Consider the following 23,359-nt stretch of genomic DNA (forward strand, 5'->3'; position numbering starts at 1 on the left):
ACTAGTGTTCAGATTGTAGTGTGTTGACATAAACACACTTCCTTCCACGTGATTCAGGCAGAGGCAAGCTTGGCCCTCCAGATGTTTTGGGACTACAGCTCCCGTCATCCCTAGCTAACAGGACCAGTGGTCAGGGATGATGGGAGTTTTAGTCCCAAAACAGCTGAAGGGCCGACTTTGCCTATGCCTGATGTGATTATGCATACATTGGTGTGCAGGGCTGCTGCAGCTATTTTTAATTTCAGGTTTCCACCATACCCTTGACATAAAGAGGTACTTGGGCTTTCACAAAGAGGTAGGAAAGTCGGCTAAAATGTTTCAACTCTGAAAACTTGTCCAAAATATAATTGTTTTGCGAAGAATAAATAAACTGAGAAAAGAGAACCATCCCGACAACGAGATTGCATGCTGGTTAGAAAAGAGAGAGCGAGGGAGAGGGAGAGAGAGATAGAGATGAAAATATTGACTTTTTAAGAAATACAATGCATTCTGTCTTACGGACACTTCGCTGGGGTGGGGGAGGATATCAATAAAAACCTCCCAAACTATTAATGGGTTGCTTCAAAAAAGAAATACACTGGAAGGTCAATGGAACAGACTTAATGATTTTATGTTGTTGAGATGCAAAGATTCCATCAATGAGACTTGGATATCATATGCAAAAACAGATTTAGAAGTAGACAAGAGCAGTATTTGTTTCCAGAAGAAGCACCAGTTAATAAATTGGTTGAAAGGAATTTACATGTAAGTGAGCAATGTGGGTATAATAAACTTAGACACTTTGGTAATATAATTTCAAGGAGTTCTCCTCAATTTCTATGAGTCGTAGTAGCAGCTCATACTAGCTGATAAGCTCCAATGAGCTTGCATTTGGTGTATAAAATTGGCTTCAATTTCCCCACCCACCCCCCAAAAAACCCCACTGAACTTGTCCACCTCTACATGACATTGACTTGGTTGTTGTTTCCTTACTTTAAAACAATTGCCAAATAAAAATAAAATTATAGTTATAATAATTAATACAAGTATTTGAGCTTAGTTCCCAGAAATATGGCACATGAACTGGATTCATAATCATGGTGGTTCTCTTTTATATATGCAATTCATATTTCTTTCCCAATCTGTAGAAGGCCCAGACTTTATCATTTTGGCAACAAATGGCAATTCCCAGGTCTGAACACAAAGGACCAGGTTACAGTTCCTGCAGAGTTGGTTTTTAACAGAAAAAGAATGTGCGGCTATTTCCCCGCCCACCCCCCCTTTTAATCTATAATATTTACAGTATTGCACTTTACTGCACTTAATTGCATTTCACTAAAATTAACGCTGCATCAGTATTATGCTTTTTTAAAAAAACTGTGTCCATCTTTGACAGATGAATCAACCCCTCTAGATCCTGTAAACCAAGCAGGCCTTCCGCAGAGATCCAGACATCTGGAAATAAAAATGGTGAAGTAAACCTGTTCACATAGTACAAGCATTTCAGCATGTTCAGGTGGTTCTCAGTAAAACAGATGTGTTCATCATTGTTCCCGTCATTTGGATCACCAACTAATTTGGGTGTCTCTCTTTCTCACACGCACACTCAGTTGTTGTTGTTCTTGTTGTTCCTTGTGAAGGATGTAGTCATTTGGACACCCCATTGTGTTATTGCTGCTTTGTTTAGAAAACACTGCCTTGTCTCAGATCTGAAATTCCACGTTTAAATTCAAACCAGTTCTGCAGCAGCAGCAGCTCCATAGCGATGGAAGATTCATGAGATTGAAATAATACCGTTGGCAACAAAGAAGAAATGTCATCTTAATGGAGACCAGCCCCACGATGTTGTTAAGCTTTTTCCTTTTTTTCTGTTTCATTTTTGTTTCAGTATACTTGGCGATTTTCAAACATTGTTTAAAGTTAGGCACATGCACGACGTAGCAAAACTGGCAGCAGCAAATGGTGTTGGGCTGACATGATCATCTTCAGTTTGGCCAGGGTCCACTTCCATTTGTCCCAAGATTCATGGATGCCACGTGATTGGAGGGTTCTGTTCCCCGCCCCCCAAAAAATCTACTTTCCTCCAAAGTTTTCTCAATTGTTTTTTTCCAAAACTGACACTTATAACTGAGATCCAGACTGATTTCAAACCTAGTATTTATGCATCTGGTGGCTGAAGAACAGTTTAACTGCAATCATTAGCACTAAGTGCTTTTTGAAATAAAAATTTAAAACAGAAAATAGGCCAGCAGGTCCTTCAGTCCTCAGATCAACTGAACAAGTTGCTGAAGTCTTTGAACAAAATAAAAGGAGAGGATGAGAAAGGGAGGAAAGAAAGAACAGGCCAGCGCTGAGCCTGTCTACAAGTACTTGTGGGCCTTTCAAAAGGTACCAGTTGTCCTTATCGCAGCCAAGCTTGGAGACTGGATAGAGGAAAGATACTATTGTCCATCCCTGGCAACAAAATGGCTTCTGGGGAGGAAATGTCAGAGCCCCAGGGCTTCGGCGTGTTTCCGAGCCTTGAGCCTCAAGTCAGCGATGCTGGAATTCTTGCTGTTGCTCTTCGCGGCCGCTGCTACTACTGCGGCCGCAGAGGCGGAATCTGCCAAGGAGGCAATGGGAAGTCCAAAAGGGGGCGGGGGGAACATCAGATAAGGGGCGTGTGCAGCCAGGTGAGGGTGGAGGTGAGGGTGGGCATGGGTGACGCCTTCCAGCTGCAGCTGAGCTTGGACCTGAGAGAGCAAAAGAAGGACACAGAGGCAAAAGGGACAATGAGTAAAGGAGCTTCCATGAGGGTAAACAAATAAGTGTCATTCTGTGCATCTGTAAATAGGCCGGGTTTTCAAGGGGACATACACCAGGAGAGGTCTGCAGCCTGTAGGAATAGAATGGCTTTCTGTAACAGGCAGATGTGGGTTCCTGGTAAACTGGGCTAGGTGGTTAAAAGGTCTGTAAGCTAATACCACGATAAAGTCGACAGGATATCACAATGTTGTTTTTGCTTCTAACCACTGTCATCTGCAACAACAGAGAGATGTTCTCACTCTGTTGTCAGCATATCATATCAGAAACCACTTAAGGTCCAGACCCAAATAACCATGAGCACTTTCTTCTTATGCCTCAGCATTTTAATCTACTGTTGCACAGTGCCACTCTTTGTACATGGTGATCAATCCTTTACCAATGTTCCTTTGCTTGTTTAATTGCCATATTCCACTCATTATTTTACTGCTATAGACTTAGAACTGCAGAGTTCCCCTTTTCCAGATCTTCCAGACACACAAACTCTTTCCTTTTCTATAGCATGGTTCCTCTACATAGGGATACCTATTCAAGCTTCCCCTTGGCTGGGAGAGAACAACTTAATGGCAGTGTAAAAAAGGTAAAGGGACCCCTGACCATTAGGTCCAGTCGCAAACGACTCTGGGGTTGCAGCGCTCATCTCGCTTTATTGGCCGAGGGAGCCGGCGTACAGCTTCCGGGTCATGTGGCCAGCATGACTAAGCCGCTTCTGGCAAACCAGAGCAGCACGCGGAAACGCCGTTTATCTTCCTGCCGGAGCGGTACCTATTTATCTACTTGCACTTTGACGTGCTTTCAAACTGCTAGGTTGGCAGGAGCAGGGACCAAGCAATGGGAGCTCACCCCATCGCGGGGATTCGAACCACTGACAGTCTGATCGGCAAGCCCTAGGCTCTGTGGTTTAACCCACAGCGTAGTGCACCCCGAATACTGCATATCAGGCTCTGGGCACTTTGCAGCACCCCCGCAGTGTTGTCCAGCGGTATTAGACCCCTATTGCACATTGGAGATCAGCAGAGGCTGAGTTTGCAGAACCCTGCATTCCTTTATTTTTTTATTCCCACACTGCAGGTAGAACTGAGAGAGCAGGATATAGTTCACTTTTTTTCCCCAGTTGCAGATTGGAGGGCTGTGCTGAGAAAGAGCAACTTACAGCAGCCATGCAATGTAGGCCACTGTTATATATCAGGCCAGATGTAGAGCTATATGAATGGCCTTCTCAAACCTTCTCCCAGGCCACACCAAGCACTCGTTTGCAAGAAAAGCCTTGTGTTCAATTGGCTTGCATGCAGACTGGTGTTTTTTTTTCAAATAAAAAGTGGGCATGAAGTAAGACCTGTGTAATAGCAGGGGCATAGCTGTCAACTTTTCTCTTTTTTAAGGGAAATTCCCTTATTCCGAATAGGATTCCTCGAAAGAAAAGGGAAAAGTTGACAGCTATGAGCAGGGGACACCTATCTTTTCTGCTAACTCAAATTTTTCAACCCCCTTAGCCACAGACTCTGGTAAAACCTGCACATTTTGTTTCAGATCCTCACTTGTGGTCTGATATTATAATGTAAGGCCCTACCCCATGGTGTTTTTTATCAAGCAATATTAATGCTTCCTGGGAGGTCACACAGACATTTTTTCCTTCTTCGAGGAACTAAAAAAGGAGAACCATACCCACAAGGGTGTGCAGGAGAGAAAGTGCAGCCACACACATTTGCAGTTACTGTAGTTACTGCTAAAGTCCTTGTGGCACACGTCCAGCAAATGAAGGACTTTTGAATAGTAATAACAATAATAACGTTAAAAAGGTGACGGTGTAATTAAATAGCTGCAAAAGTGAGTTTAAACTGGTCCTAAACACCACTGGACTTTCAGCAGGAACATGTGCTGCCAGATCTGATGCAGAGTTATGGCCCCAAGGTGCCAGATAACTTCTCCGGTCTTTGTTTATAAGGTTTATAAGTCCTCTTGTAAAATTTGTTTTAAGATGGCTATAAATAATTTTTCTTGAGTATAGCTTTTTAGCTTTGAAGCTGTTGGATTTTTTTTAAAGTATAGGGTGGGGTGGAATGGGGAAATTTGGCTCTGTTGCTAGCCTGATCCAATTCTATTATCATTATCATTATTTACATTTATATACTACCTTTATCATCCAAGGATCTCAAGGTAGTGTTCTCCTCCTCCCCGTTTTATCCTCCCAACAACCCTGTGATGTAGGGTGAGGCTAAAAGGTGGTGAGTCACCCAGGGAGCTACATAGCTGAGTGGGGATTCGAACGCTGATCTCCCAAGTCCTACTCCAACACTCTAACTATTACACCACATGTAAGGCATGCCAGGTATACAGGATCAGTCTGTGAACAGAATCACATCCCCTTCATCTCTTTATTTTTGACCACTTTCTAAGAATACTTAACAACGGTTCAGGGACACTTATGGCTATTTTAAAGCATATTTATTTGTGGCCGTCTGAAACATAAGGGATAGGGACTAGACACTTATCAAGGCCTGAGAGGGTTTAGGTGAATAGGAGAAGATTTGTTGTATGTGTGTGTGATTAAATTTAATCTCTTTGACAACCTGTATGAGAGAGAAGGTGGCTATTCAAACATTTGAATAAAACTGAGCAAGAAGAGCCAAGTGCTTGTCAATAGTCTCCACGCCTTCCCACTCCCACTGCCCGGAAGTGTGGAGGCTTTTACTGCCTGGACAGACATCTCTGTATATAAAAGGGTAAGATACATTTAAGAGAGGGAAGAGAAAAGTCAAGAGAAAGGCTTTGGATCTTCCTGAGCTGGCTACTCATCCACAAGCCTCCTGCCATGTGGCCTTGTCTGCAGGCTTGCTTATTTTCTCCTCTTCCTCCCTTGTCCTTGGGTGGGAGAAATCCATCAAAAACTATGGCCATCTTATTCACGCCATAGTTCCCCTTAACACGTCTAACTTCGAAAATAAATGGAGCTGTTTTTCTAGTCAGTTTCACCCTCAAGCTAATGAAGGTGAAATTGAAAAAGTAGCAAAGGTTTCACATATTCGGGCAGCCACTGGGAGGCAAAGAAAGGTAAAGAATGATCTCCCCAATATTTTCTTCCTCCTGCCTGTGTTTTTTAAGGAAACAAAGTGGAACAAGTTCTATTTCTCTGTGTCTCAGTGACTAGGGTGCTTTTGCAGGGAATCGACCAGTTTCCTTGACAGAGGTTGTTTCTGACACATTTCTAGCCTGAGAAGTACCCAAGCCCCACTGACACGTGGGGGGTGGGCTGAAACAAGGACCCGACTGCCTGCCCACCCCTCACATCCTGCCTCGCTAAGTAAGTGTTTTGGGGTTGTTACTTTTTTTTCTGGGTGGAATGGCAGCATTTCTGGGTGACTTTCAAAAAAGTAAGATAGTCCGCACAAGTAGCTTTGAGGCAATGCGAAGTTACAACCTCTTAAAGAGGAATTTTCACATGTGACCACCACAACCCCGCACCCCAAATTTCCACCCAGCTCTTCTAGGTGTGCCTTTTTAGCAGCAGCTGGATCTACAGCAAATTAGAAGATGAAGCGCTTCACAACATGGAGATAAACAGTCACCACCACTGCTGCTTTGCTGCAGAACAAGGCCCTGTTAAACGGCACAAGCATTCGGGAGTGAGAAGCTGACAACTCTTGGTGTCCTTCTTAAATCTGTTAACAACGCAGGATCTAATTCAAAACAGAAACCAAATGTGTCTTGATTTCTTCTCCTTGGACCACCCTGATTTAAGCCTCACGTGTGAAATCACCAAGGGCAACGTTGCTCTAGTTCTGCAAGAGATAAACGCTGCTGCAGAAGAAATCAACTAGCTAGGTCCCACTTTTCTGAAACCCTGATTGAAATAAATGGGACCTTTCCAGAAGCCTGAGAATCACAGGGGTGCTTAATTACATAGGAGGGTGTAAATAGAAGGAAGCTGAGGCATCTCTGCTGCTTACTGACTTTTCTCTATGGCTTGTGTGTGAGACTACTTTCAGTTCCCAGTTATGAAGACCAATGGGGCAAAATGAGTGAGCAAAGCATGGTTTTTGTGTTCCATACAGTGCTAGTGCGACATAATGACTGGAGGATCAAATCCCTTTGCAAGTAGCAGGTTTACAGTGAATTTAAGGGCAGAGAATGCATCATTCAGTACTCATTACTTAAATCAATCTAATAAGGTAGGTCTCTATTATTGCCCATATCAGAAGATGGCTGAGCCTGAGAAACAGAATTCTTCATGGCCATGCAAGTTTGGGAGGTGGTTTCATTGTGTGAGTCCTGAAACATGCTTGCGCTACAGTATTTTCTCTGTTGCTTTGATAAAGATTAGCTTTGAACAAAGAGCAGTTTCTCAGCCTAACCTACTTCACAGGAATGTTGAATCCACACCATGCATTTGTAGCACATGGCTTTCCCCAATCTCAGTGAAAAGTAGCTTGCTTCGGGTAATGGGAACTGTAGCTCTGTGAGGAATGAGCGACAGTTCCCAGGATTCGGGGGGTGCAGAGGGGGAATAAGTGTGTTGAATGTGTTTTAAATGTATGGTGTGGATCCACCTGTCCCTTAAGCAAAATACAGATCAAGCTATGATCATGTATACACTTACCAAGAACGATGTCCCCATTAAAAGCAACATGATTTACTTCTGAGTGAACATTTCTAGGACTGCAATGCAGGTGTGCTTTAGGACGACTACTTAGGAGAGAGGAACAAAAATAATGGAATTCTACATTTAGGTATTTGGGGGAGTGAAGCTACAATTACCTGGATTTATTTTCTTCCCCTCTGCATTCAATATTTTTCTCGCCACAGGTAAGAACTGTTGTGCCTTTAAAGACTACTTGAAAGGCAGAAATTTAAATGGTTCAGTACAGAGATTATTAATGTGTTTGGTTTCTACTAACAATAGCTGAGGCAAATCAACTACAGTGGTACCTCTGGTTATGTATTTAATTCATTCCGGAGGTCTGTTCTTAACCTGAAACTGTTCTTAACCTGAAGCACCACTTTCGCTAATGGGGCCTCCTGCTGCCGCCGCGCCGCCAGACCACAATTTCTGTTCTCATCCTGAAGCAAAGTTCTTAACCTGAAGCACTATTTCTGGGTTAGCGGAGTCTGTAACCTGAAGCGTCTGTAACCCGAGGTACCACTGTACTCATCTTTCCAAGAGGATGAGTAGAAGTAGCCGGAAATTTTGCTTTTCCAAATGATGCAACACTCCACATTACAGTACTATCCTACACAGTGTTCACTCAGAAATAAGTCCTACTGGTTTCAGTGGCGCTTACTCCCACATTGAGCGTGAACAGGATTGCAGCCAGACTTGGAAGCCACAGTGAGCAAATCCTCGTTCCAAACCTGGGGATGCTTGTCGACAAGGGCGCCTCTGAGGGCGCGCAGACTGCACTCCTTCGCCACTGATTCATCCCAGGCTTGAAAAACGCCCGAACGCCAGGGGCGTGGCTTCCTGACGGATCTGCGCTCCAGCCACGCCTCCTACCCAGCGAGAGGCGTATAAGCGCCGCCCCCTTCCGTCTGACAGCCCGCGCGGAAGAGGCGTGTCCTTTTTCTGCAGCGCCCCTCCCCTCCCGAACCTCGATTCGCCTCGGACGTACGGGGAGAGAAACGGGTCAAAAGGAATCAAAACGAGCTACCTGCTGGAAAGGCATCCTCAGGGCGCCCATGTTGACGTAAGGGGCCACTCGGCAGGCGTCTAAGTGGCTGGCCGTCCCCAAGATCACACCTGCAAAGCGGGGGGGGGGGGGGGAGAGAGACACGTATCTTGGTGAGGAAGGAACCTCGGAGGTCCGGATAGCGCTCGCCAACCCCCTCCCCTCCTCCAGCCCACCCAAGCACTTTCCAGCTCGAACTCACCTTTATGCATCTGGTTCTCCTGTTTCCGGCATTTGGCTCTTCGGTTCTGGAACCAAACCTGCAATCAAAGAAAATGAGGGGAGGAGAGAGGTTTGTCACCATCAGTTCTGAAGCGTCTGGCAGCCACACGTGCTTATAAAAAGGAACTTTTTTGACCAACACAGACATTTTTTCCCCTTACCCACACACGCCCTTGCTTAATATTCAGTCTGATGAAGAATCCTGTTGGGCTCGGAAGCTTGCTCCCTGTTTTGTGTCATTTTGATTGCTCGTACGTTAAAGGAGTTTTATTTTGGTTGATACGTTTTATTGATTTTCACGGGACCAGCAATATAGAAACAGGTAAGTTCCTACCCACCCACAGAAGGACAAGCTTTTGAGGATATTCAGAACACACGAAAGTATAGAGTCGGAATGTCAGAGGACAGAAGCTATCTCAGCCCGTGTTCCACAGTCTCAGGGAGGCAAAGGAAAGATGAAGACCTTATACTTCGCTTCCCCCCGCCTTCTTCCAAAATCAAAGTGGCAGTTTTGTTATGCACGCTACTGAAACTTCTCTCTTTCCTCTGCTCTGCTCATCTGGTGGTTTTCTCTCTGAGAAATGCTTGTTTATTTGGCATACAGGTAACAGTATACATCACGCAAAACAGCAGGACTAGTCAAAGGCCCTTTTAAGACAAGGGTCGTGGTATTGGTAAGCAGGTTTCAAGAGACTCACAGCGTGATCCTTATACGTGTCAGAAGTAAATCCCGTTGGGTTCAATGGCTCTTCCTGTCGGGTAAGCGTGTATAGGATTGCAGCCCGAGGTGTTTCGAAATAAGAAAATAGGAAAGCGTTCCCCCTCCCGTCCTATATAGCCTGTGCTATACCACTAAAATGGTATAAATGCAGCATTTTCTTTCCCGCTGTTGGAATGAGAAGCAATCCTGACGTCCACACTGGTAGGGGTTGCCACAGTTGTGCACTAGAATGGGGGGCTGTGTAAACCTCTTAGAGGTTTTTGTTGATTGTGCGCACACACACACACATAGTTCAGTTTAAAAAAAAAAATACAAATGACCTGAGAACAGTGACTTTCTGTATTATTCTTATTACTATTACAAAGCATAAAGTAGCCACCAGATCAGAAAATGTGGGCTGCAAGTGATGAGACGAGTTTCACTTGCAACAATTATAGGTGCAAATAGAGCAGGTGAGATCCGAGTGCGAACGGAGAATCGGACAAGAATGGTAATGGGATTCATTCGCACTTCTGCTAAAAAAAACCACCAACGGAACAATGCGCAGCTTGGAGAAAGTCGTCCCCTGTTGTAAAATGCAGAGTTTGCATCTTGATCGTCCCAAGCATGGCTGATGTCAAAGTCAAGCAAACAAGCGCTTTTAAGAGGAGCAGTCAAGCCAGGAGCGACCTCCCTCCTAAGGTTGCGAATCCAAATTCGCAAAGCGGCGCGAAGTTGATGCGGGGGTGTAGCCGCTCCTTCCTCGCGCATGCGTACTCTCTCTTTTTCCTTTTTTTTTTTTAAGTCCTGGTCAAAAGGAGACTTTGCTTCCTCCATCTCAAGGGATTCAGAAGAAGGGGCTGCTAGTGTGGCGCAGCGGAGCCCCAAGGGCAGCAACCCTTCGAAGGTATAAGATGCAATACATGGATTGACCTGTGGGGGCGCTAGGCACAGCCATGAAATATCCCAAAGTTCCGCTCCCAGAGACCACTAGACTGTATGGAGAACCGGTCAAGCTTATGAGCCCTCACCTACAGGCTAAAGTGCGACAGCCGGGGCACAAATTGAGCGCCTCGGCGCGACAACGAAGCTTGCACAACTGCTCAGTTTATAGCACTTCGGATATCAGTCAGGAGGAGGGACAATTTGGACCCCCCCCCCCAGTAAGGGAGGAATTTTGCAAGGCTTAGACCGCAAACAAGTCAATATATTTTAAGAGCTATGAATGATACAGGTCCGCGCGCGCACTTCTTTAAACCAAAGAATATGTTCCGATCTAAAGGTTTAGATTGAAAACAACAGTCACTCTTGAGGGACCCGGTCAGAAATAGAGAGGACTCCCGAAGAACAAGCAAATGCGGTCTGAAATGGGAGGGGGCACTATTCTCCTCCCTAAAAGTGTGTGTTTGTAATGCTTTTATGTTGTCAGCCGCCTTGTGCTCCCTTTCACCGGGAAAGGCGGACTATTAAAAGGGGGCAAATCATTATGTCGAACTAGCAGATGAACAAAATGCCTCCGAGGCTATCCAAAGAAAGAAACTGTTCAGTCCAGCAACAAAGACCTGCTTAGCTTTTAAACCGGGGGAGGGAAGCGAAAAGAGCCTCTTGTTGGCATCTCCTATTCGAAATCAGGAAAACAGGCAGATGGCGTTCAGGAACAGAGAGCCAAGCCGCAATCCAATGCCCACACCGACCTTGGAGCGTGCCCCATGGAAGTCAATGGGGTTTACTGCTGAGAGAGCAAGTATAGGTTTCGGCTGGCAGGCAGCTAAGGGAGATTTCCCCGTGGGGAAGAGGTTATCGGCTCACACACTAAAGAATGAGACATAAATGTGACAGATTGCCGCACACCCACACCCAAAAAGTGTCGAGTACCAAGTGCCGATTTACAGTTCGCATCCATCTCTCATACATCCACACACACCCCCTTTGCTCTCTCACGTCCAGCGTTCCTCCAATTTGGCTGAATGTGGCCTCCTTTCCCCCTGTGTGCCAGACAGTGGCATTTCCTCGAGGTTAATTTTGAACGCATATACATAAAGAAGGACCAGTTTTAGTGGGTTTCCCCCTATGTCGACTCGTGCGGCATCGCTTTTTTTCCCCTATTTAAGGAAAAATAGGTGAGTTTCAGCTAAACCCTTTTATTCCCGAATTTCTGCCAGGGTTTGTCAGGGCTTTGTCTTATGCTTACATGATGACTTTGGAATTGCCCACTTAAATGGTCAGCCATGGATCCACACCCAAACACTGATTACTCGGAAGAAAGTCCCATCACGGTTCAGTGGAGGGACTCTTCATTTACTTGGGATTTACTCCCGAGCAACCATGCAACAAAAGAGGCTGCCAGCGATTAAGGTTGCGATCCTAGAAGAACTTGACTGAAAGCAGTTCTAAAAAAGTAGCGAAACCAGTAAAGTTTCCTTGAAGATTAAAAAGTATATTGTGGCATGAGCCTGTTTCGTTACAGGCAAGGCACAGCATTTCGTTGAATTCCGCGGGCTTACTTTCGAGTAAACGATGCTCAGGACCGCCCTACACAGCCACGACCCCCAAACCCTCCCTTGAAAGTCAATTCAACTTCCAATACAAATTCCGTTTATGGGGAAATCAATTAATTCCACACAAATCATCCAGAAGGATTTTTCAAAGGGGGTTAATCCAACAGATTTCAATTACCCCTTCCCATTTGTCTTTCGACTGGGTTATGGATCCCACCATAAATCCGTTTTTCAGAGCCACGATTGACTTTTTAATAGGCTTGACTTCCACCGACAATCAAACACTTCCAAATTTGGGTGGAAGGAATTATTTCTAATTCTGCCATCAGATTTTATTCTTTTTCTTTCATAAAAAAAATTGCCATCCTAGTAATCCTCCCCTAATTCCGGAAATTCCCGTGTATTATAAATTGAGGCGGGGGGGGTGTCCTTAGATCTCTCTGGCGTACGAAACAGCATGGGAGCCTTCTCCCATGAGAGGAGAAGGAGATGATTTTTTACAAATATGTTTAAAGGATTACGTCTACCGTCAAATGCTCAGCGTCTCCACCCCCCTCCTCTTACTAAATCAAACTTTAGTCAGCCTCTGTCTGCTGAGACAGATCAAATCTGGGAGTTAAGCAAACATCGCTCCCATTCGCCCCGCCCCCCCTCCAAGTTCCTCAGCTTGCCAAGTTGATCATACGGTTAATTAATACTAACTGCACTTCCTACATCACATTTCGCCTCCGAGCTTTCTTCAATTGCCTTAATGATGGCCATTTACAACGGAGTAATTAGTGCAAAGAAAGGCTTCCAAAGACATTAATTATCCAGGGGTACTGGAATGGGTTTCTTCAACAGGAATTGGCCGCCTTCACACGTGCGCTAGTGGCGTCGCCTCCCCCTCCCTGATCCGGGTCTCTACTAGGTGATGTCTCAAATTAAAAGATGGGGGAAGGGGGGGGAGTTTGCTCAATTTCTGAGCGATCCCTGAACTTTTTGAAAGGGAGCTTTCTTTACCAGTGGAAATGTCCCCTTTCCATTTTAATGTCCTGATCCCTTGGATTTCCTGGTTCTGTGAAGAGTGCAACACGCAACCCAGCCTTTTGGTATAGATAGACGGCCGTACGACCCTCAACACGCCCAGTATCGTGGGATCTCCGAAGCTAAGCAGGGTCAGGCCTGGTTAGTACTTGGATGGGAGACCACTGCCTAGGAATACCGGGTGCCGTGGGCATTCTTAGCTCAGTCGTGAGACTCTTAATCTCAGGGTGCTGCAGTCGAGCCCCACGTTGGGCAAACGATTCCTGCATTGCAGGAAGTTGGACTAGATGGCCCTTGCGATCCCTTTCAATTTTACAATTCTAAGACTCTTTCGAACACCTCTGAAAACTTAGCCACTTCAAGCAGACTAACGTTTGAAGTATCAACCCCCGCCATCTCTCCGCCTCCCTTGTGAGAAAGGGCCATTGCTTTCAGCGAAACACCGGTGTGCTGAGAAATTTCAGCTTTAGTCAAATTCAGCCGAAATATTTGGGTTCTAGCTAGCTTTTGTTCCGACCGTTAGCACTGTGAACGCCCCACTTGAAACGAAAATATTAGTTTCTTAATATAACCACCTACCATTCATATAAACCTTGAGAATGGGGATCTTTTTATGGTATGTCAGAATAATAATAATAATAATAATAATAATAATGAATTCACCCTAAATCAGAGTTTTAAATAATCCTGCTTAATTAAGCCGGGGAAGGAAATGTGCATTTAAAAGTTGTAAACAGAAAACCTTCAGCTATCCTGTCTGAGGACAGAGGGTGGCTGTACTGTATTGACTAACCAATGAGTAAAAATGAATATGCCCCTCATGTTATTTATTCTTCATTCTATATCCCCTTCTCTCTCTCTCTCTCTCTCTCTCTCTCTCTCTCGTGTGTGTGTGTGTGTAGCTCTTTATCCAGCATTAATGATTTTGGAATGACTCCCATGACCTGCCTCTGTGCTAATTCCGATCTCTACGCCACTCGTCATAATATAATTTATACCAATTCCGCGGAGAGTTCCTTCCCCACCCCCAAGGGTCGTTTGGTCGTCTGTTATCCTGTTAAAGGAGGCAGACTTTATTTTTATTTTTTAATCACACATCGGGTGCAGATATGTGGCAAATTCTGGGGCAAAAATGTCCTTTTGCCCAGCTTTAACCACCCGGTCAGGAGCAGCGTGTGAGAGGTGTGTGATGTGGGAGACTAATCCGCGTTAAACGCTGCCGGCTCGTACCAGTGGCGCCTGAAATGCACTTCTTAAAAAGACTCGCTGTGCCCAGCTGGGCAAGGAAACGCGTCCCTTCCCATTTTTTATTTTTTTATTTTGCTTTGGAAAAAGGCGAAAGTGATGAGGAATAAAAGTGATGAATTAGCCCGCGCGCGCAGCCATCATAAATCAGCCCGGGTGTGATTCCCGATCAATTCCAAGTAGTCATGAATATGCTAAGTAAAGCGCAGGACAGTGTTTTAGACAGTTATTTCTTCATTAAGGATCACTCAGTGATTTCTTTCACAAATGCTCTAATCTGATTTCCTTTTGATTTCCATTAGAGACAGTGAATAATGACATTTAATTTAGCCTTGCGCCATAAAAACCCGAAGATATTTGCTCGTAATTGAATTACTGCCTGCTCCTCACTATGGTCTCATAACTTTCAATTATAACCCTGACAGCTGGGCGATATGAGTTGCCGGTACAACACTAAAAATAAAAGGTTAATAAGAAGTAGCTACCGTAGGAGCGCCAATTTATTTACAGCACATTTCCACACTAAATTGAAACTAGATCCTTTAACAACAAGGGACAGGCGCTACAGACGGGGATTAGGAGGCAATTCGGAGAGTATTAAAATATCTTTGGGTTGTTGTTGCTTTCGCCCTTCGGTCTCCTTCCTTTTCTCTTCCTCCTTTAATAAGATGCCGACCGAGTCCTTTTTAGCCGATCGAATCCTGATTATGTTTTAATTAAGGGTTCTCTCTAAAACGGCTTTCTCTGGACTTTATTTTTGGGGGGTGGGGAGAGACTGAAGGATGTTTCCCCCTTCAGAAATATGAGAGAGAGAGAGTGAGTTGCTGGGGAGGGGGAGGTGAGAGGGTGGAATATTTCATGAAACCTGCAAGCACTTGAAACGCCAATTTTCCTGTAACTATGAATATCCTGTTAAGGTGCCGCGCCACTCCGGTAATAAACTACTTGAAAGAAAGAGTGCGGAATTCAATTACAAGTAATTTATTTTTATAGAAACACTACGAGTAATTTATTTTTATAGAAACGCTACATCAAGGCTCTGGCAAGATATTATACCGGCTCGCCTAGAAGGAGCTGGGAAGATGACATAAAAGTTGATGTCCCCTTCAGCCAAAGTTTAATCTTTTCATTCATTTATCTTGGGCGGTTAGATCAATCTTCGGCGCGGGGGGTGGGAGCCACGACTTCTCTCTCCCTCCCCCTCTCAGTATTCCCCCTCGTAAGCTCTCCTTTCCAAGAAGAGCACACCAGTAAGCGCTATTCCGTTCCTGGGGAATATTTCATTTATTGTTGTATTTATTTAAAACCCGAACTGTTCAGGAGCCTAGTTTTCCCAGCTGTTTCAGGGGGGAAACAGCCTACAAAGAAATGTTTCAAAAGTTAAATGGCAGGCCTGCCCTGGAAAGAGGAATTACACGCAGGCGTTCTAGGCGCACAAAAATGCTGCTCAACGCTGGATGTGGAAGTCAACCCCACGAATATTAGTGGGGCGTTCACACTAAAAGTAGGGGTTGCCAACTCTTCTGTTAGAGTCGTGGGGCTCTAACCCCCCAAAGTCCCAGCCAGCCTGGGAAGTGGTCAGGGATTATGGGAAATTTGGTCCAGCAACATCTGGCGGGGTCAACATCTGGCGAGCCACCCCTGACTTAAAGCATTTAGACTGAGATTCCCCTTTCCTAGTGTGACTCCCACCATCACCTCCGAGGAAAAACACTGGAGGAACTGGAAGCGTGGTTCATTAAAATAGTTTTTTGTTGCTGTGGGAGTTCAGCCAGAATAAAAGCTCAGCTGGAGCTCGGTCTTCCCCACATGCCTTTGACCCTAAAGCCACGCTACAGGTTGATCACTTCCATGGAATCATAGAATTGTAGAGTTGGAAGGGACCTTAATGGTCATCTAGCCCAACCCCCTTCTTCCCTCCTTTTTGCACAACCTCTGTTTGAGGGGGATCGATGCTGCGACAATCGCCACAACCTGCACCACCCTTTTTTAATTATATCTATTTTCTTCTTTTCTTCTTTTCCAGCCCCCCCTCTCTCTAGTGAGCAAGGCTAAAGGCCTTTAAAAAAATTTAAAAAAATGCATTTTTAAAGACAACAATCTGTTCTTGTATAGAGCATATGCCTTGGCCGCATGACCAGCAGGCAGGCCCCGCAACCTAAACATCTCCTCGAGGATTGGGAGACGTTCTGTTTTCCAGGGGATCGACAAACGGAGCAGATGGGGCACCATGAATTCATACCCTTGTTATGCAAGTCAAATAGAGGCACGTTTTCCCCCCCACCACCACCCCACTCCCGGCTCTGGATAATCCAGTCCCAGAGCACCCAACCAGCCTAGCTTGATCTACACCAATTGTTCTCCGAAGTTGCTCCCACCCTCTCCCTGTTTAAAAAAAAAAAAAAAAAGAGGAGCAGTAGAACCTCAAGGGAAAAGGGAAAGGTTTTTCGTTCCTGGCTGGGGCTACTAATCAGGCCTCTGATTTGTTAGCGAGCGGCACTCAGGGATGTTTCGAACGCTCCGTGTCTGCTGAAGATTCTAAAGGGGCGAGAAATCGAGAGCAGCGCCAGTGGCTGGAATTTCCCCCCATGGCTGCTGGCCCCCTCCCTCCGTCACACGTGTCTGGGTGCTGCGCGTGACAAAAAGGAGGGGATTTTAATGGGGTAGACAGAGATCCGAAACAAGGCCAGGAGGAGGAGGAGGACTCTGGTCTTCTTCTAAGGCTGCCTTACCTGAACCCTGGCTTCCGACAGCCCCAGCCTCTGGCTCAGCTCCTCCCTCATGAAGGCGTCCGGATAGTGCGTCTCGTCGAAGAGCCTCTCCAGCTCGTTCAGCTGCTCCAGTGTGAAATTGGTTCGACTCCTCCTCTGCTTCAGCTTGGTCTGGCCGTCCTCGTCTTCGGATTTCACCTCTTCCCGCTTGTCTTTGCACTCATAGATCCCTGCCGGGGGGGGGGATGGGGGTAGGGAAGAGGAAATGAATACAACAAAGTTGCGCATCATAGAAGCCTCCTTAATTTCCTCCTTAAAGCCCTCGAGGCGGGAGAATTGGGCACATAGTTTCCCCAGCCAAGGCGAAGGACGGTCGCCCTGTGAGCCCCCAAAAGAAAGGCAAGCGAAAGTTGGCATCGTCCCATATGCTCAGATGACGCATTTGGGGGGTTGAGTGAAATATTCGTTAGAGCGCACCGTGAGCCTGCTCTGATAAAAACGTAATTGACTGCTACGCAGCCAGGGTAGATTTTTCTCTCTGTGTCTCCTTGCATTTCTCCTGTTGCAGCGAGAAAATTCTTTATTTATTTGGGCGCAGAACAGGTGATGGTCCTTAGAGAGACCTTGCGTGACTCACATATTCTCCAGCTAAGGTTGCTAACTGCCCCTTGTAAGGGACATCTCCCGTCTCTCCGCGCATACAAACTTAATCATCTTATTTTTGAAGACTGCAGGATCATACCTCGGTGGCAATAGGTTGTCGCGGCTACGAAGTGTGGCCTAGGTTTTCTGAACTGACAAGCCTCCCGAGGAAAGTTAAAGATCCAAATACCCCACGCGAGCCAAGAGTAGCAAAGATTTTACGCGAAACAAGCGTAAAGAGGAAATGGCCACTTTCAGATGAGAAAGGCTCTGAGACGTGTCCACTCTTCCTGGCCAGTCGCCTCCACCGGGAGGGGATCGGGGCCTCATTTTGCAGTCTAGACATGGCGGAAGGGGATCGGAAACACGCTTTTTAAAGACATGGGGACCCTCCCCCCTCTAATAGCTACTGAGCAATAAGAAAAGCACCAGAAAAACGGCATGTTTGTTTCGCTCCGTTACGCGCGCTTTAAAATAAATCCAAAGGATATTAGAATCCATAGTCCCCAACTGAGAGGCTTTAGGAATGTGGGAACACACACACACACGAGATGAACCCAGCTTTCCTGTGACCAGGTAACCATTAGAACTGATTCGGGAGACATAATCGGGGTGACCTTTGGCAAGAGCAGGTTAAATGCTGCCTTTTGTGGGCTGTGCTTAAAAAACAAATGGCACAGGACGATATTCTTATAACCCATCGCCTTTCCAATATAGTATTGATAAAAGCCACCAAGCCTCAAGTACCGTCCGTTTGGGGGAAGATTCCTCCCTGGGGATAGAAATCGATAAGAAAGGAAGCACCCAGAGGAAAAGACAGCGCCTCTGTTGCAGCAGCAGCAGCAGCAGCAGCAGCAGCATCCTGGGCCCGGTGCGCTCTGGGTGGCAGAAAGAGCGTGGCCTGGACGCCCTCTCTGCCCCGCAGCCACGGCTGGCCTTCTGAGGAGCCAACACGTCACTCCCGCAGCAAAACGTCACGTTTGCAAAGAACAGGAGCGCGTGAAGATGTAACGAGGGACTGGGCAGAGGGCGGGGGAGAGAGAATTTCATCTCGCCTGTTCTGAAAGGGATTGGAAATTCGCTGGTTGGCGCAGGGACTTCCTCTTGCCGCCTTTACCTGGGGAGCTCAGGTCACACTACCAGCAATAACCTCGACGTGAGCGCTCTCCAGCCAGATGCAAAGGACCCCCTTCCCACCCTAGGGAAGGAAGCCTTCCTGGGCCCAATAGGGCACCATTCCTCTCCGTGGAACTTATTTACTGGCAAGTTCAACGGCAACGCGGAGGACTGCAGGCTGTCGGACAGCTGGTTTACACAGACGTGCCCGTCTCCAGGCGCATTCCCTGGAAGTAAATCCCCTCGATTCCAGTCTCACTGGCCTCCCAAAGAAAAGTGGGTTGGGATTAGGAGTGACACGGTTAAACCTCTGCTGTCCAGTTCTGTTGTTTTGGTTTGACTTTAAGGGAGCAGTGTTGTGTTCCAGCCTACTACCTCTTACATGCAAATCTTCTGACATCGAAAGGCTTTACAATATTATCTACCTCCAAGTAAAGTAAGTTTAAGAATCAGGGCATTTGGTTTAAAGCATAATTTTAACTGATGGGACACACCGAATTGCCTAAGAATCCCCAGGCAAGCCTCAAATTGAACATAAAACTATATATAAATGTATCCTCAGCCACAGAGGTTTTTACTGTCGTGGCTTTTTAAAAATACGACGAAGCAGCCTTGAATTAAGAGGGGAAATTTTTAATTCAAATACAGTGTTGTGGTTACCTACAGGGTTTTGTTTTGCACAACAGCTACCAAACACAGGTGTGAAGCTAACGGATTTTTGACACTAGGAGCAAGATCTCTCAACACACACTGTCCATTAGTCTCTTGCCCTGATTCCGCTGAAATTCACTTCCGGCCCACGATCACTACATTTTTTGCTCCCAACGAACGTTCGAGGGGTTGCCTCCCTTATAACTCCCTTTAATGGAGACACGTTCCAGCGTTCCAACCATTCACAAATATGGTAATGATTTTTCGCTTGTAATGTTTGTTGTACCGCTGGAAACCAGTCTTCCTCCATGGATTCTTCCTGAGGTTGATACCCTTTTGAATTACTTTCTTTTTTAACCGAAAAACAATTACAAACTTGAGATGTGTGTGTGTGAGTGAGAGAGAGAGATTACAATATATTTTATGACATTTCAGAGTTGCATGTTCAGGTGACTGCTGAGAATGAAGCACGTTTTCAATAAACGGGTATCTATGTATATAAAATATTAGATATGTATATTGTTTCCCAAAATAATAACCGTGCATTGGAACTGACAGCATTTCAGGAAACTCAAAGGATTTCACGCCTTACTATTTTAAAAAATCTAGGCCCTTCTCTCTCTCTCTAATATATATATATGAAATTGGAATTATTAAAGCTTCCCAGAAATTAAATTCTCATTTATTTAGCCCTGCGTCTAAGCCCTCCTTCCGATTATAACGAATCTAATAGAACATAAAAAAGAATTATTAATAATATGTAGAATTGATATTAAAGGAGCGAGCAGATTTGAGTGATAGGGCTTTTCTATAAAGGACAGAATGCTGTTTCGTTTCGTTTTGTTCTGTTTATGGTACAAGTGGCCCAAATCTCCTAAATACTATCTATCCAACACACCGTTATTATTTTACGAAGCGAAGGAGCAGAATGAATGGCGGAGTAAAACATATTTTAAGGAAGGGAGATTAACATAACTGAGCAGCCCAGCTGAATTTTAATTTAAAGTTTTCCCTTCTCACACCTAAGGGATTGCTGCATTTAAATCCATCGCGTATGCCCTGGAGGAAACCTGTCTTAAATCGCCGAAAAACGTTTTATCAACTTTCTTAAAAATTTACTTTCCCTCACCCTCAGAATGCTCCTTTCTATAGGCAACAGTGAAGCGGGACAGGAAGAGCTATCGACCTGGTGGCCCGGGGTGAAGGGACTCTATCTTACACATCAGGGGAAAGGAAGGAAGGAAGGAAGGAAGGAAGGAAGGAAGGAAGGAAGGAAGGAAGGAAGGAACTGACACCCGAAGAAACTATCGACACGGGCTCGGTACAAAATCCTAAAGCGCTTTTCCGTCCTTCCCTTCCTTCTTTTCTGCTTCGATCCTTCCCGCAGGCCTCTGACCAGTTTACCCTGAGCTTGGCTTCCCTCACGCCTCTTTTTAATGCAAGAAAAGAAACAAAAAAAGAAGCCATAATTGAAGCCACGACGTTGGAGGCTCGTTCCAGAACAAGCTCCTTCGGGCAGCAACACAGGCAGGCAACCGGGCAAAGGATACCCGGGCTTCGGATCGAATCGGGTCGTCGATGCGAAACCTGCTTCTTTCTTTTTCCTCCCCGCCCGCCCCCCATCTCCACGCACTCCTATTGTTCCCAGAAAAGCTAAGGGGAAAGTTTGGGTGTTTCTCTCCCTCCTCTCCCTTTTCCTTCTACTTTCCACTCCAGAAGTGCTTTCACGATCCCAGCGGCCGTTCCTGCTGTTGCTAGACAAGTGGAGTATTATTATTATTAGATCGCCCCCTGCCCAACCGCTCCTCCCCACCCAAAAAGCCTCGAGGCCTTCGGCGCCGGTGTCTGGGGCAGGGAGAGGAGGTGGAGAGACAGAGCCCCCCTCCACACCCCCACGCACCACCTCGCCTGGTGGGTCCGGTGCCCTCCTTACCTTCCGAGGTCCTGCTGGCGTGGTTGAAGTCCTTGAGCTTGTCCTTGTCTCCGTCTCCGTGCTCCTTGAAGAGGTGCACCGGGCAGTGCGCGCCGCTCTCGGCCAGCTCCTGCAGGCTGCCGGCTTCCGAGGCGCCCAGCTCCCGCGAGCGCGCCAGCCCACTCTCCAAAACTTCCCGGTACGTGATAGTCTCCTTCTTGTGGCCGGTGCCTCCTCCGCCGCTGCTGCCGCCACCGCCGCCTCCTCCACCACCACCACCTCCGCCGCCGCCACCTCCTCCTCCGCTGCTGCTCTCCTTGCTTTTCTGGTCGAAAGATTTGGAGACAAACGCGGTAAGTTCTTCCATGGCGACCCGGTGGCTGGGGAGGGGGAAGGGGAGAGGGAGAGAAGAAGCGCACGCTCGCGATCCACAGTGAAGAGGTCCTCCGCGCTGCAGCGGCTGGATCTGGGCGTGGGTCGTGGTGGTGGGGCTGGTGGGGTGGAGATCTGCACTCAGGAGGTCCAGGGGGCCGCCTCGTCGGTCCAGGCTGCTGCTGCTGCTGCTGCTGCTGCTTGAAGGTGGTGTTGCGCGTTGCGTGCGCGTGTTTTGTTTTAAATCCTCCTCCTCGTGACAAGCAGCGAGGAAGACCACGTCGAAGAGCAGAGACGGGGCGCTGTCTCGGGGCTTAGATCCCTCCCGCTGTTATTTATGCCTTTCAATGGGGAGATCACACTATTTATACATGGCTACCTCAGCCCAGCCCCCCAGCTCTCTCTGTCTCCAGCAATTACTGCCTCTTCCAGAGTCGCAGGCAGGACTCCGAGGAGCGATCTCCCCCCACCTCGGGCCAGCAATTGGCTTTCTTTGCATTTCATCGCGCTTTGGCACCCGTCGCACCTTGATTTAAGGGTGGCAAAGAGCAGGGAGAGGGAGGGAGGGAGGGAGAGAGGGAGGAATCCAATGAAACTCTTTCCCTCTCCTCTTTCTCCCCCACTCTCTTTCTCTCCCCCACTCCATCCCATAGCCTCCTCCCAAACAGGTATCTCTCCGCATTCTTTTCAATGGCTCGCAGGAACCAAACGGAAAGGAAGGCGTGGGGGCGGCGGCGGCGGCGGCGGGGGTGGGAGAGACTCGCGGAAGACCTGACTGGCTACCAGGAGATCTTCTGCTTATTATGGACACGCTAGGAGCGGGGGGAGAAAAGCTGGGCCGCCAACTCTTGCTAGACAACCGGGAAGGGGGAGGAAATGACAACAAAAAGAGCGGACTCTGGTTGTTCAATAAAAAGGTAAATCCGTGCCAGTTGGAGACGAGTTTTTCTTGGGCGACCGGGGGGTTGTTTCATTGTCGTTCTTGATGTGTATGTTTTGAATGTAGAAACCTGTTATAGAAAAAAAGAGGCATATTTCGTTCAAATGTCTCTTTCTCCTCAGGAACGTGGTCTTCCCTTCCTCTAATGCTAAGGGAGGGTTAGGAAACCCCCCCCTTGGGTGTTTGTGTCTTTGTAGGGAGAGGGGCCCCCAGTGGCTCGAGAGAGGGTAACGTCGGGGGGGGGGGTCTGTGTGTGTGTTTGCAGCAAATGGCAAGGAAGAGTCCCGGAGCCCCGCGAAGACTAACAAATGCGATCTGTAGCGTAAGGTTTCGTGGGCCACAGCACCCGCCACCCCTCTGTCCGGTGGAGGAGGCTTGGGCCTGCGGAAGGCTTACGCCAGAATGGATGGGGTGGGTTTCTTACATCGAAGTCTACTGGGGAGTTCAGTGGAACTTGTTCCAAAGTACAGTGGTACCTCGGGTTAAGAACTTAATTCCTTCCGGAGGTCCGTTCTTAACCTGAAACTGTTCTTAACCTGAAGCACCACTTTAGCTGATGGGGCCTCCTGCTGTTGCTGCGCGATTTCTGTTCTCATCCTGAAGCAAAGTTCTTAACCCGAGGTACTATTTCTGGGTTAGCGGAGTCTGTAACCTGAAGCGTCTGTAACCCGAGGTACCACTGTTAAAGTGCGTGGAAAGTGGGTGACAGGCAGCAGCCTTAGACTTCAAAGCGCCGGGAGATGTTGAGATTTCTAAACTCTGCTCTCTCGCCCGGCAAGATGAAATGCTGGATGAGTCTGTCTCTGTGTGTCTGTCGATCGAATCGACAGTTATGCCAATTTGCCATGGGGGATTCTTGGGACTATCTGCAAAAAAAGAA

General features: G+C 46.8%; 1 protein-coding gene across 2 annotated transcripts; it reads right to left on the reverse strand.

The window, feature by feature from the left end:
* Window positions 1-592: 592 nt before the first annotated feature.
* On the reverse strand, window positions 593-22,099 carry SHOX (SHOX homeobox). Of its 2 annotated transcripts, none has more exons than XM_081001441.1 (5): window positions 21,189-22,099; window positions 16,868-17,076; window positions 8,647-8,704; window positions 8,424-8,515; window positions 593-2,711 (listed from the first exon to the last, which is right to left on the reverse strand). In XM_081001441.1, the coding sequence occupies exons 1-5, from the start codon at window positions 21,532-21,534 to the stop codon at window positions 2,466-2,468; spliced, it is 951 nt and encodes a 316-aa protein (XP_080857567.1). In that variant the 5' UTR covers window positions 21,535-22,099; the 3' UTR covers window positions 593-2,465. The 2 variants fall into 2 exon arrangements, with proteins under 2 accessions (XP_080857567.1, XP_080857568.1); XM_081001442.1 differs by having other exon boundaries at window positions 8,427-8,515; window positions 21,189-22,098.
* Window positions 22,100-23,359: the final 1,260 nt, after the last annotated feature.

The sequence above is a fragment of the Podarcis pityusensis genome (genome assembly GCF_964106645.2).
Source record: "Podarcis pityusensis genome assembly, chromosome: 4".
NCBI lineage: Eukaryota > Metazoa > Chordata > Lepidosauria > Squamata > Lacertidae > Podarcis > Podarcis pityusensis.